Raw genomic sequence first — 11,950 nt, forward strand, 5'->3', positions numbered from 1 at the left:
CTACGTGAATGCCTTTATTGCAAACTAAACACGATATACTGATACAAAAGCAGACGATCTGACGGGCTGTTGTTTCTGTGTTTTTTTTTTTTGTTTCTTTCGACAAAAAGCGGTTCGACCAGCCTGGAAGGAGAGGAGGGGGGGAGGATTACTTAATCCGCTCCGCCCGGAATCTTTCAGACATCAACCTTCACAAAAATGCGACTTCTTTCATACAGAGAAAGCAAAACATCGATCCCCGTTTCTCCTCGGCGTGAGTGAACGAAAGACAGACCCCGAGAACAACCTCGTTCCCAGGTCCTTTGCTCCCGATTTACAAGGGAAAAATCCCGTAACGAGGTTGCCCCGATAAGTGAATCTGGAAGGGTAGATTACCTAATTGCTCAACTCTCCATCGCTCGCTCCAACTTCTTACGAAAAGGAAAATGCTTTTGCTTAACTAAAAAAACGAGTTATTAGAAAAGAAATTCAATGAAACTGCATTCTGGTGATTCTGCTGTTGTTAATTTCAGATATGTCGTCGTCAGTGTACATTGGGTTTGCTGTGGCTTTCTCACTGATGATAATAGTCAACGCCATTGGTAACTCACTTGTTGTGTCTGTGGTTTTACTAAACAAATCCATGAAGACTCCAATCAACTATCTCCTGGTGAATTTAGCAGTAGCTGACTTGACTGTAGCACTCTTTTCAAGCATACAGTTCATTATCACGCCGGCCATCCAACATCCAGATGGAGCCAGAGGAACGATGCTGTGTAAGGTAGTAACGGGAGGGAACCCCGCCTGGATAGGAGCCATTGCTTCTGTATTTTCTTTAATAGCACTAGCGATTGAACGCTATTTCGCAGTGTTATATCCGCACAGCATTCGACTTAAGCTAACCAAGCATAAAATCTTGGTTTTAATCGTCTCTTGTTGGTTTCTTTCCGCTGTATTTGCAATCCCTGGTTTCTGGGCGATGGTTTATCGCTCTGATATTAAAGGTTGTGGCCACAGCTGGTCAAACCCAATTTATGCTGAGGCTTACACGATAGGTTGGACAATAGTGGCCGGTATCATCCCCATTGGAATCATGACGGGATTATACTCAAGAGTTGTTTACCGCCTGTGGTTTGCAAGGGATACATCAACCGAGGCTTCCCAGAAGGCACTACTTCGTTACAGAAGGCGAGCTACAAAAATGGTGATTGCAGTGACAGTTGTTTATGTTTTTTGTTGGGTTCCCGAGCTGTCAATCTACTTTCTGGGATTCACTGGTACTATAAATCTCACACAGGTTCATCATGGTATTGCGTCCGTTCTGATTGTTTTTAATTCAAGCATTAACCCAATAGTGTACAGCCTTCAAAGCAGTCATTTCCGACGGCATTTATCGGACCTTGTTTGCTGCCGTAAACGCAGAAGAAACCGTCTTTTTCCTGTCTGTGACTCTGCAACACAAGCAAGCTAGTCAGCTCAACCGTGACATACTCAATCAAACCACATTCAAACACACATCCGTCTGGAACCACCACTCCGTCTCTAGTGTTAAGATGGCCAATGTACTCCTGTGAACTGCGTCAAGATATTTTAGGCCAAACTTGGAAACAATTCCAATGGTAGTTAAGTGTCTACCTTACAATGTTTTTAAGAAGAAATACAAACCTTTGAAACTTGACAGCCAAACATGAATAATATATATTAATTTAGCGTATACTATTTTCTTATATATTTGCTGTAAACACTTTTTTCTCTTACTGATGTATTTTCCTCTCCCAAGCCTAATTTAATTAGCAGAGCTCTACAATCAGTTTTATAAATTCTACTCCCCCCTGCCCCCCAATTTTTGTAACAGTGCACAGAGGTAGTGGCCAACACGAAAGCCGGCCTTGCTTCTTTGGCCACTACGCACTTCTTCCCTAGAACTGAAGGTAAAACCACTTGAATATAATGCTCTGTATGTTTATTTTCTTACCATAAAAATATATTGTATTTCGAATAAGTGTGAATAAAAGTTGAATTGAATTGAATTGAAATAAGGAGTGCGAATTCACTTTCATTTTATAAGATTGTTTATTTGCAAACATCGGATGAGAAATGCAATGACGGAGATAAATTAAACCAAGACAGAGCACTTTCTCTGGCCCCAGTTGTTCGAAGCGAAGAAATCTCAACGTTTAAAAATAAAGAAGAAAGAAGTACCACTTTCACACTTTCGTCTCTAGCGTGAAAACGGCCATTGTTATATGCTTCTGACATTCTGTGACAAGCTAAATATACAAATGTGAGGGTTCTTCGCAAAATAAAGATAAGCGCATTCAGTGCGTTTGTGAAAACTCCCCGCTCAATCTTTAAGAAGAAAAAGACGGTACAATTTTACCCAACACCATTTTATTTTATATATATATATATATAATTTTTTCAGCCTTGCGGACAAACAATCCACATTTATCTTAATACTTCTTTTCAGGCACTACGAGGCTTACACAGAAGAATGTAACTGAGAAAATTGTTTTGATTGCACCCCTCAAACACCATTAGCCCAACTTTAGTTCTTGGCAGATTCGTTCTTCTCAGAAATAAGCTCTAAAGTATTTTTATATCAGTTAAAACCACTATTTGAAACACTTCCCATCAAATATCGGTTATTCCGTCTAATCAGTTTATCATCCTAAATACTAGCTTGCTGTTAAAAATGAAAGTTTCAGAGCAATGCACCACTACCCCGGCTGAAAAGGTTTTCTTTTTTCTTTCTTCTCAAACAAAATTAACCAGCGAAGCGGCGACAACGAGTCTGGCAGAGAAGCCTGCGGCGCTCAACGGCTCGTTGTCGCCTTTCCTCGGCTCAACGTTGCTGTACACGATTAGAAAGAGTAAAGGAAACCTAAAAAAATCACAGTGAATCATGCTCCCCTAGAACTGCGTTATTTAAGGCTGCTATTGAAATGTTCCTGTTTAATCGCCGTTCACGGAATGAGTCGGATTTGATAGAAATCCTCCATACGCTGGTCTCCATCATCAAACAGCACGTCGTACGAGCCTTTCTGGAAACATTCCACACTGCCAGTATCCTTCTTGGACCTCACCACACCAGGGTAGTATCTGGTTCTTCCTGGCCAAAAGCCAATGACGCGCTGTTCAGGGTTGACGGAAAAGTAACATGGCAGCATGTCAAGTATTACGGCGAGGCGGTCATTTTTCTGCAGAGTGATGGTGTCGCCGTCGTCGTAACTGATGGTCACTGTGGTTTGGGTAGCACTTGTAACGAATCCGCGATAATATAGACCATTTGTCCAGCGTGCAAACACTCTGGCGCCCACTGAAACGCGAACAGATGAAACAGATTAGCTGATTAGGTGGTGTTGTTGATGTGGGCGGATTCATATGGATACCTGAGGTCAGATGTATGTATTTTTAAGCATGGTTTCTTAACAAAAGCCTATTGTTGGAATAATAACAGAAGCAGTACCTAGGATGCATCTTAACTTAGGAGGGCGTCGTAAATCTAGCCCCTAGACAAGTCAAGTTTAGTCTGTTGCTCTATTTGTTTCACAGGGTCATGATCACATGTTGCGGTAGCTTTCATTTTTGTTCCAGTATCTTAGGCAGATCAATGAAAATTGCAGCTGAGGGAGTATTCGATTTTCTTGTGTTGACACCACTTCAAATGAGGATTAGAGTGAAATTTTTTGTTGTAAGAATGGACTGCTTTCTTTTTTGGGCTGAAACTGGGTATGTCTCGGAACGGTGGACTAAGGCATATCTTACTTTTTTTTTGTAAAATGTTCGTTAGTAAAAATGGATGAGTAACCAGGGTTTATACATCGTAAAATCGAAAACAAACGGTCCCTGGATACTCAATTTTTCTTTAAAAGAAATAAGCTTTCAAATACCAGACTGCAGCCTTTGACAAATGATAAAAAGCGCACGAATGCATGAATATACTGTAAGTGCGAAAAAATAGTAGAATAATAAACTCATTACAAGAAGCTATTTTAAAATAATCGAGTGTTGCCTATGTAAAGGCATGGAATTGGCAGTCATGGCAGTGTGCCAAGCCTCAAGAGTCTTTTTGCACTTGGTGGTATAAAGGTTAAACCTTTATCAATCATACTTGCGTTTTCAAAATCAATCGAATGGTTGTTAGTTCACGCCTGATTAGAAATGTCGGATTCTTGTGGCAGTTCTTAACATTTTTAATGTTCTTTTTCTTTTCGAGTTGGAAAGGCACCTTTTTCTCCGATGTAGGTTTGTCCGATGTAACAAACGTCAGTTTCTCCGAAGTAACTCCAAGGGCAGTCTTAGAAACGGTTTTTGTAAACTACATTAGTCTGAAGGTGACTGGGTGGCCTGAATTTTTCGGTGAAGGAAATTATTGTTCCGTGAGGTTTTGTTAGTAACAACTCGACTACCGTTGTTACGATGTAGTCTTACAAGCGTTTCGGTGAGACCACTGATTAAGGGAAGGCAAACAAAATCAAAAGCTTTGTTGGATAGATCGGCCTACTTGAAGACTAATTCTTATAGCAAAGGGATTGTTTGTATGGGAGGTTTTTCCTTAAGACATTTGAAATAATCGACAGAGGGTAGCCCATTGGCTTCTACAGCATCCGTGACACGTCTAATTTCTTTTGTTTTTTTATCTGTTGTGCTCGGGAAGTTGTGATTTTGTGTTTCTTCCCATGATGATGAGAGCTAAAGTCCAGATACCTGTCAGTATGGGTTGGTTTCCTATAGACACCAGTGGAGACAATACCATTATTTCTGCTGACCAGGATGTCAAGAAAAGCAATTTGGCCATTGCTCTTCGCTTCATTTGTGAATGAGATCTTAGGGTCAGTGGGATTGAGGGTTTCGTGGAAAGTCGCCGACAGAGTCTCTCTTGATGTTGACAAAGCTGTCATCGACGAAGCGTTTTCAGATTTTGGGTGGTACTGTTGTGATAGCTAAGTCCGAATCTTTGACTACTACCATGCACACGTTAGCCACAACTGAACTAACTGGGCTACCCATGGCACAACAACGATTGTATTTACAAGCAAATCCACGGCATACAAAATAGTTGTTTGAAAGAACAATTTCCAAGAGAGAGATGAAGTCAAGAGGAGATTAGGACAGAGTAACCATTGTGATTATGGATCGGTGCTTGAATGTTTGTGAGGAGCTTAGAAGTGTTGTTTAAGGCAGAATCAGTGCAAGAAACAATTAGACGGAGAGAAAAACCTGGTTTACTGATGTTTAATTTAACCTCTGATAGCGGGAGGAGGTTCATCGGGGGAACGTAGTTTGAGTTTTGATAGGATGATTCTTTGAAATGTTTATTGTTAGTCATTCGGCTTATAATATGTCGTGATTAATTTTTTGTTAATGAAAAAGGCATACGTTCCTACTTACCACTATGGGCGAAGGGATGATCCGGAAATATCCTCAGTTGCTGTGCATCGTAGAAATCTTCATCGTTGTCGTCAAAGGTGACCTTTAAACGGCCAGAAGAATCTTCATCGGTCACATAACCTATGTAGTATTTATGACCTCCTTTCCATGTAGCCAAGACGTGTTGACCTATCTCCACTTGAGAATGGCAAAGTTCATGATTCGGGATGACTGCTGAAATATCCATGATGCTGTGAGTAATTCTGTCGCCGTCGTCAAACAAAACATTTAGCCTGCCGTCTTCGCTGATTGAGGAAATTTTGCCAGAGTAATAAAGGTTATTCGTCCAACGGGCAATGACTCGGTCATTAACTGCAACAAATGAAGTAAAGTAAAAATTGAGTGTGCAGGTTAGAGAGTGTGTGAAAGAGTTAACGTAATGGATGTGTAAACGGCTTAAAGAAGGAATGGATGAGTTAATAAACAATGAACAAATTTATAGGAATTAAGCACTGACTCAGCGGATTCCTGGTCGAATGAACAGTTTGAGTTGTTATTTTGTTTTTCTCTCGGTAAAGTCACCAAGTAAATTTCTCTTTTTTTCTCTTAATTCTGAAGAAAAAAAAAATGTTCAAATTCTCTCTTCTCCTTCAAAAGGCTTTTTCTTAACAGCGTAATCGACAAGGTACATGTATTGAAGACATATGCACTGTACTTTAAAAGGTTTTGTATCTAAACCACTGGCGAGAAATAATCATGCCCATGATACGCACCATGGAATCCGGCTGTGAAAGAAATCGCGTGGATAAGAAGCACCAGGCAAAGAACTGACAGGAGCTTCGTCATGATTGAGTGGAATTACAGTCTCCCCTAAAAACGAAACGCAAAGGATATACTTTATGAGTAAAAATTTGCCGTAGTTTACATGTGCAGCACACACTTAAGCCATACGTCAAAAACAGACGAGGTAAAATTATTGGAGGGTGGCATTTTCTCTTTGATCATTCCAGCTTCCATTAACCTGTACTCATTTCTCCTTCGCCTAAAACAGGTTAAACAAGTTAACACCATATTAAAAGCCTTTCAAAAAACTAAAATTTCGTGAATTTAACTATCCGCAAGATTTTTTTACTTTGTGTGCAATACAGCCTTCATTCTGTTCTCGATAGTTATCGATGAATAAACGCTCAATGGCAAATAAATGGCTGTTTAAGTTTTTCTCGAAGCCTTCTCAGAGGTGCTGTCCGGATGCCGTTTTAGGAAACGGAATATTATTCCCCGAATTTAGTAATTGTGTTTGGTTTTGGAAATGCTGGCTGACCTTTTTTTTGCATTTTTAACGACATAGTTGCCCCCTCGAAAACAAATTATGAAACTGCTGATTTTATTTGGGGACTAGGTCGAGAGACATATCTCCATGAGTTTGAGGTGTATTGCAACATAAATTTGCATGTGTGTTTATTAAAAGTATCTGTCAAAGCATTGTTACCATGGTGACGTCATTGATCACATGACCAGGACGCTGGGAATTTTCCAAGGTTTTTTAAAACTGCATTAAGCCCAATGGAACAGGGAGTGGTAGGTCGCAGGTTGTAGACAAAATTAAGTAGAAACATTTAAAATGGGCATTATTATTTTTTCATTTAAAAGTTAGCTTGAGCTCTACTCATGCAATTCTTTTGAATGTCTCCTGTTCAACGCCTCATCAAGTAAAACAATAAAAGAAATTCGTGTGTAAGGTTTGAATGTGTGCTCTTGCTAACGGCTCCGACGGTCTCCTTCCATTTGACTCCTTCATAGCTGGAATAGATGTATTTTTCCATTTGTGGTAGCCTGCAAACGAGCGTGGAAAGTTGACGAGAGCCTTGAGCGGACTGGAGAGAGTAATATTTTGGCGCCTTTTTTCCCCGGCTACCATTCGGGTGGCGTACATGTAGTGTTTGTCGCGTTATCTCACTTTCCTCGTTCCTCGAAGCGAAAGCGCGGTTTGCAAAATTGTTTTGCTTGCCCATTTTTTTTCATTTGTCTCCTGTGAAATGTTTTGAATAGGTTCGGTTCAAAACAACCGGAAAAGAGGACAGATTGATTGTAAGCTTTTGAGCTAGCCTAAACAAAAAAAGTTTGTCACGTAAACAAACCTGTTCAATTCTGTTAGTTAGTTTTATGTACACTGCTTCAAACACTCGTCAGTTTATAATTTCTTCCGATTGTTGTCTTGAATTTAGTTTGTAGATAACACATATTTACCAAACATGGTTTGAGAGCAGTTTTGTTGCTTATCATAACCTTCTTGTCGCTTATCATAACCTGCTTCTGTGATGCATATTTACACGAACGTAAACTCGCAATGCGCAAACATAAGAAAATGGTGTGCAAAGCTAGGAGGCAAGTTCAAACTCTCGTTTTAACTGTGTTTACAATGAAATTAACAAAAAACAAGTGTGAACTGAAAAAAAATTTATGATTGTATGATTATATTGGAGATATTTTTCGTGTTTTAAAAAACTTCAATTTCTTTATGGCTTCCTTTTCACAACTACTTGCTTGTGCAAATTACCTTCATAGTCTTTCATATATATTTAATCTTGACTTTATTTTACTTTATTCGACTTGCCTGTAGCTCATGGAGAGAAAGCAGTGAACTGAAGGTATCGAGTTCGGCATCGGGTCATAACAAGTGTGCGCAAAACAGAAAGCTGAAAACGATAGGAATTAGTTTCCGGCAGCGTTACGAAATTTTGAGCTGTCATTTTGAAGAAGAAAACATAAGATTTTCTTTAAAACTGAATTTAAATTTCTTAGGGGAATTAGGCTCTCCGGGGGGAAATGCTCACTAAAATGTTCGGTAAACATTTACCTAAGGAAAGGAAAGAGAATAGACTCATCCTGGTGTAGTGAAAATTTTGTTTCAGTTGAATCGGTGAGTAATAATTGCCCTGTGTGTAGATAGATTGATTTTTGTAAAACGTATTGTCTCAAGTCGAGTACTAAATTGATTAGTTATTTATGTTTGCAATGATTGTAATAAATTATAGCGTAATGGAAGTTGCGTTTAGTGTTTAGAGCGGTTCAGAAAAGTGTTTTTCTCAAGTTCGCCGAAGAAGCTCACGGTTTTAATTTAGCCGCGTCTTGCTTGTTGTAAACAACAAAATCTCATCAAATTTTTGCCCAGTTTTCTAATTTACCCGCTCTATTTTTTGGCCTATGTTTGCATATAATTTCAAAATGTATTGTTTCATTCAAGAATTATTGATTGGAGGCCGTAAACTGTGTTAAAATGTTTATTATTTACGCGCCCCTAGCGATCAGCTGAAAAAGGGCGAGTTTGCCGGATTCTATTAAAATCGGCTTTCCACACTTGCGAAAATCTAAATTTTTTTTCTGACGCATCGCAGCTGGCCGGAATCCCAAATCCTCGAATCTGATTGGCTAAACGCACGCTCGTAACCGGTCCAGCTTTTTACGATACGAACCACGGTCCGAATTTTTATCCGCGTTGTTCGCGGCAAACTGTAATTATTGCGAAAGTTTACAAACAAAGGCAACAGTTACTTGTAAACAACTTCCCGTGGAAATATGTAAGGAAAATAGAAATTCCAAAGAAAATGAATTCAGGCGAGAGTGTAAACAGCGAAAGTGAATTTTACTACCCAGGGCCCGGTTGTTCGAAAGCCGATTAACGCTAATCCACGATTAAAAGTTAATCAAGGTTTTCATCTCACTCGTTTAAAATGGTTTAAAAGGCTAATTTCAAGCTTAAGGTTAAGAAAAGTCTAAGGCAAAACTGACGGAGAACTGACTGACGGAGAACTTTTATTTATTATTAATTGAACTCGCATCAAAGTTCACGTTAATCTGGGATTAGCTTGGTCGGGCTTTAAACAACTGGGCCCAGAAGAAGAAATCCCCAATGAAACATGAAGAAATTGAACAAGACAGGCAATTAAGCAAAATTCAAGATTTTATTCACTCACTTCGCCCTGATAACACTAAAAAAAAGACAACTTATGATCTGAAAATTTGGCGAAGATACTGTTCCTCAGCACGAGAGACAAGAACCTTGGAAAACATTCCTCCTAACGAGCTCAACATTCTGCTGTGCAGATTTTTCATGGACGTCCGTAAAAACAGGTAAAAAGATGGCGGAGTGTACGAGCCAGGTACACTTGCATCGCTCCAGAGAAGTATTCAGCGCTGCTTGAAAAATAACAACTCTAACACAAATATTCTCAAAGATCAAGAGTTTGCAGAGTCAAGGGAGGTCTTAACAGCTCGCAAGAGAGACTTAGTAGTCAACAACGCGAGGGGAAATCGTCCACAGGCTGCCCGATAGCAAACTAAAGACGACCCCAAAGTTCTCCACCTTACAGTTTGGTGGGTACTGTCTTTACATTTCGGATTTAGAGCACGAGATGAGAGCAGGAGACTTCAGTGAGGAGATATTGCACTGGAAAGCAGGTCCTCGATGGTAGGGAAAGCAGAACGAGGATCGAAAACACGACAAGGAGGCGGCCATTGCAGAGCTTTTAATCCAAAAGCCTACGCTACCGAAAACGAGCACTGTCCAGTTCGTTTGTATCTTAAGTTCGTCAGCCCGCATCGTCCCGAAGAAATGAAAAGACCCGATGCAGCCATCGTCGTGAAGAAATGAAAAGACCCGAGGCGCCTTTCTTCCTGGCAATAAACCACAAAAGAAAGCCTGCAGATCCGGTGTGGTATAGTCGAGCTCCTCTCGGAAAAAAACGAGATCGGAGCATTTTGACGAAGGCTGCGAAGAGTGCTGGACTGCCTGGAAATGTAACCAACCATTCTGTCCGAAAAACCTGCATCTCAAGGCTGATGGATGCAGAAGTTCCTGTTAATTATGTAGCTCAGCTAAGTGGACATAAGAATTTAAAAAGCTTAGATTCCTACAAAACTGCTTCCGACGACAACCAGCGCAAGATGTCCTTGCTACTGAGCAGCGGAACGAAATCTCCCGCTTCAAACGATGCACCGCTTAATCAAGCAGTCAAAACCTCGCAGCACCCATTCAAGTCGAGAGAAGACAGCCAAGCTTCTTTAGCCGGGCGAGCATCCCTTCAATTTTTTTGGCTGGTTTGAACATCAGTAAAATTGAAGGCTGCACGTTCAATTCTCTTTCGATACAGCGCCTTGCAGCAGTGGTGAATCAAAGCCGCGAAAACGCCACATTATCATCTCAGATGACTCAGAGTCAAATTAACTTGAACTTCCTTTTAGAAAGTTAGTTTTCACAAATCCAGGGACGTTTTAAACATGTCTTGAGCCGTTTAGTAAAGTAAACTTCGCCGTGTTCGAGTCTTCATTCACAATTTTTATCATTCGATCGATATTTTTAGACCTTTTGGACATGCGTGTCATCATTTGCAGCGTGTCAACATCCATCCGGCCCATCCATCCACTTTTGACGTTTGACAGATGATTGTCATTTCAATGACTCTTAAATGTTTTTGTTTTCTTTTTTTTTTACAAACGGACTTGCGAGTGAAAATAAAATTAAACTTCCTATAAACATGGCACTTAAATTGATGCCTTATTTACATTATTTTGTTTCATAGGATTTTGTTACCACTTTCCTCCTCCAGCCTTAAAATTACACTCTTACACACGTCCCAGCGGAAAAAAGCGAACAATCAGAGAATAAGTTATTTACCGGTCTAGGTCGGTTTGTATGGGAAAAAAACTGCCCGAGGTCTTCGGCCGAGGGCCGTACCTCCCGCCAGGTAAATAACATATACTTAACGTCCTCAGAGCGTAGCCAGCAGCTGCCACGAAACTTGGGGATCAGGACTGGCCCGTTTCCTAAAGATTTCTACGATTTGACTGAGGTTGCGAACAGAAAAGTGGCTCAGAAAAGAAAAAGTGGCTCAATTGAAAAGGCCACAAGTAGGTGCCACTGAGAAAATTAAGATACTTTTGACAGACAGTGAAAATAGCGGTGCCTGGCCCTTCATCCCCAACTGGAACCGTTTGTTTCATTCAGTTTGGAAAAAAAGATTGAATTGGCGTTTAGTTTTGCGAAAGGTGACCTCAAACTTTCACAACGCTGAAAAACTAAACCATTTTTGCCAACCATATTTGCCAATATTTGAAACGTTTTTCACTTACTTAGTATTAGCTTATGTTCTTTAGTTAGAAGCTATTTCAACGCAAAAAATCTTAAAATTCACAATCGAATTACTGATGAAAGATTTCTATGTTATCTTAGCTGGTAAAACCGCAGAAAAACCATATGCCAGTAAACTGATATAACTCTTCAGTTAACGATGATATAACCGACAGCTCGAAAATGGAAGTTGTAAACTTACCAGTGTTCGTCCTTCTTACTCAATGTCTTAATGAATTAAAAGTGTGTGTCATCCAAAAAGGCCTTTTATTTTCAAAGAGTCTCGAAAATGTATATTCAATACGTGCAAACAGGAATAACATTCTTAATTTTACGTAACAACCATTTTATTAAGATATCAGGTAACGATATTCAAAGAATATAGAAAATGTAGATTCAATACGTGCAAACAGGAATAACATTCTTGATTTTAAAAACAACGATTCTATTGCTAAGGAAGATATCAGGTAA

The 11,950-nt window shown here is 39.8% G+C and overlaps 2 protein-coding genes across 2 annotated transcripts; one reads left to right on the top strand and one right to left on the bottom strand.

The window, feature by feature from the left end:
* Positions 1-412: 412 nt before the first annotated feature.
* Positions 413-1,804, top strand: LOC146474690 (QRFP-like peptide receptor). Its single transcript, XM_085116439.1, has one exon. It carries the CDS (start codon positions 515-517, stop codon positions 1,448-1,450), a length of 936 nt encoding a protein of 311 aa, XP_084972565.1. The 5' UTR covers positions 413-514; the 3' UTR covers positions 1,451-1,804.
* A 546-nt stretch (positions 1,805-2,350) lies between these two features.
* LOC146474691 (uncharacterized) lies at positions 2,351-11,744 on the bottom strand. The gene is made up of 4 exons (XM_085116440.1): positions 11,682-11,744; positions 6,126-6,222; positions 5,374-5,724; positions 2,351-3,298 (listed from the first exon to the last, which is right to left on the bottom strand). Exons 2-4 carry the CDS (start codon positions 6,196-6,198, stop codon positions 2,946-2,948), a joined length of 777 nt encoding a protein of 258 aa, XP_084972566.1. The 5' UTR covers positions 6,199-6,222; positions 11,682-11,744; the 3' UTR covers positions 2,351-2,945.
* Between the last annotated feature and the right edge of the window lie 206 nt (positions 11,745-11,950).

This window comes from Pavona decussata, unplaced genomic scaffold, assembly GCF_977016875.1.
Source record: "Pavona decussata unplaced genomic scaffold, jaPavDecu1.1 SCAFFOLD_87, whole genome shotgun sequence".
Classification (NCBI taxonomy): domain Eukaryota; kingdom Metazoa; phylum Cnidaria; class Anthozoa; order Scleractinia; family Agariciidae; genus Pavona; species Pavona decussata.

Coding starts and splice junctions, on each gene's coding strand:
- LOC146474690 (XM_085116439.1), top strand. CDS start 515: ATGTCGTCGTCAGTGTACATTGGGTTTGCTGTGGCTTTCTCACTGATG.
- LOC146474691 (XM_085116440.1), bottom strand. CDS start 6,198: ATGACGAAGCTCCTGTCAGTTCTTTGCCTGGTGCTTCTTATCCACGCG. Junction 5,725..6,125: donor TTTCACAGCCGGATTCCATG/GTGCGTATCATG, acceptor CATTTGTTGCAG/TTAATGACCGAGTCATTGCC. Junction 3,299..5,373: donor TCATCCCTTCGCCCATAGTG/GTAAGTAGGAAC, acceptor TTCGCGTTTCAG/TGGGCGCCAGAGTGTTTGCA.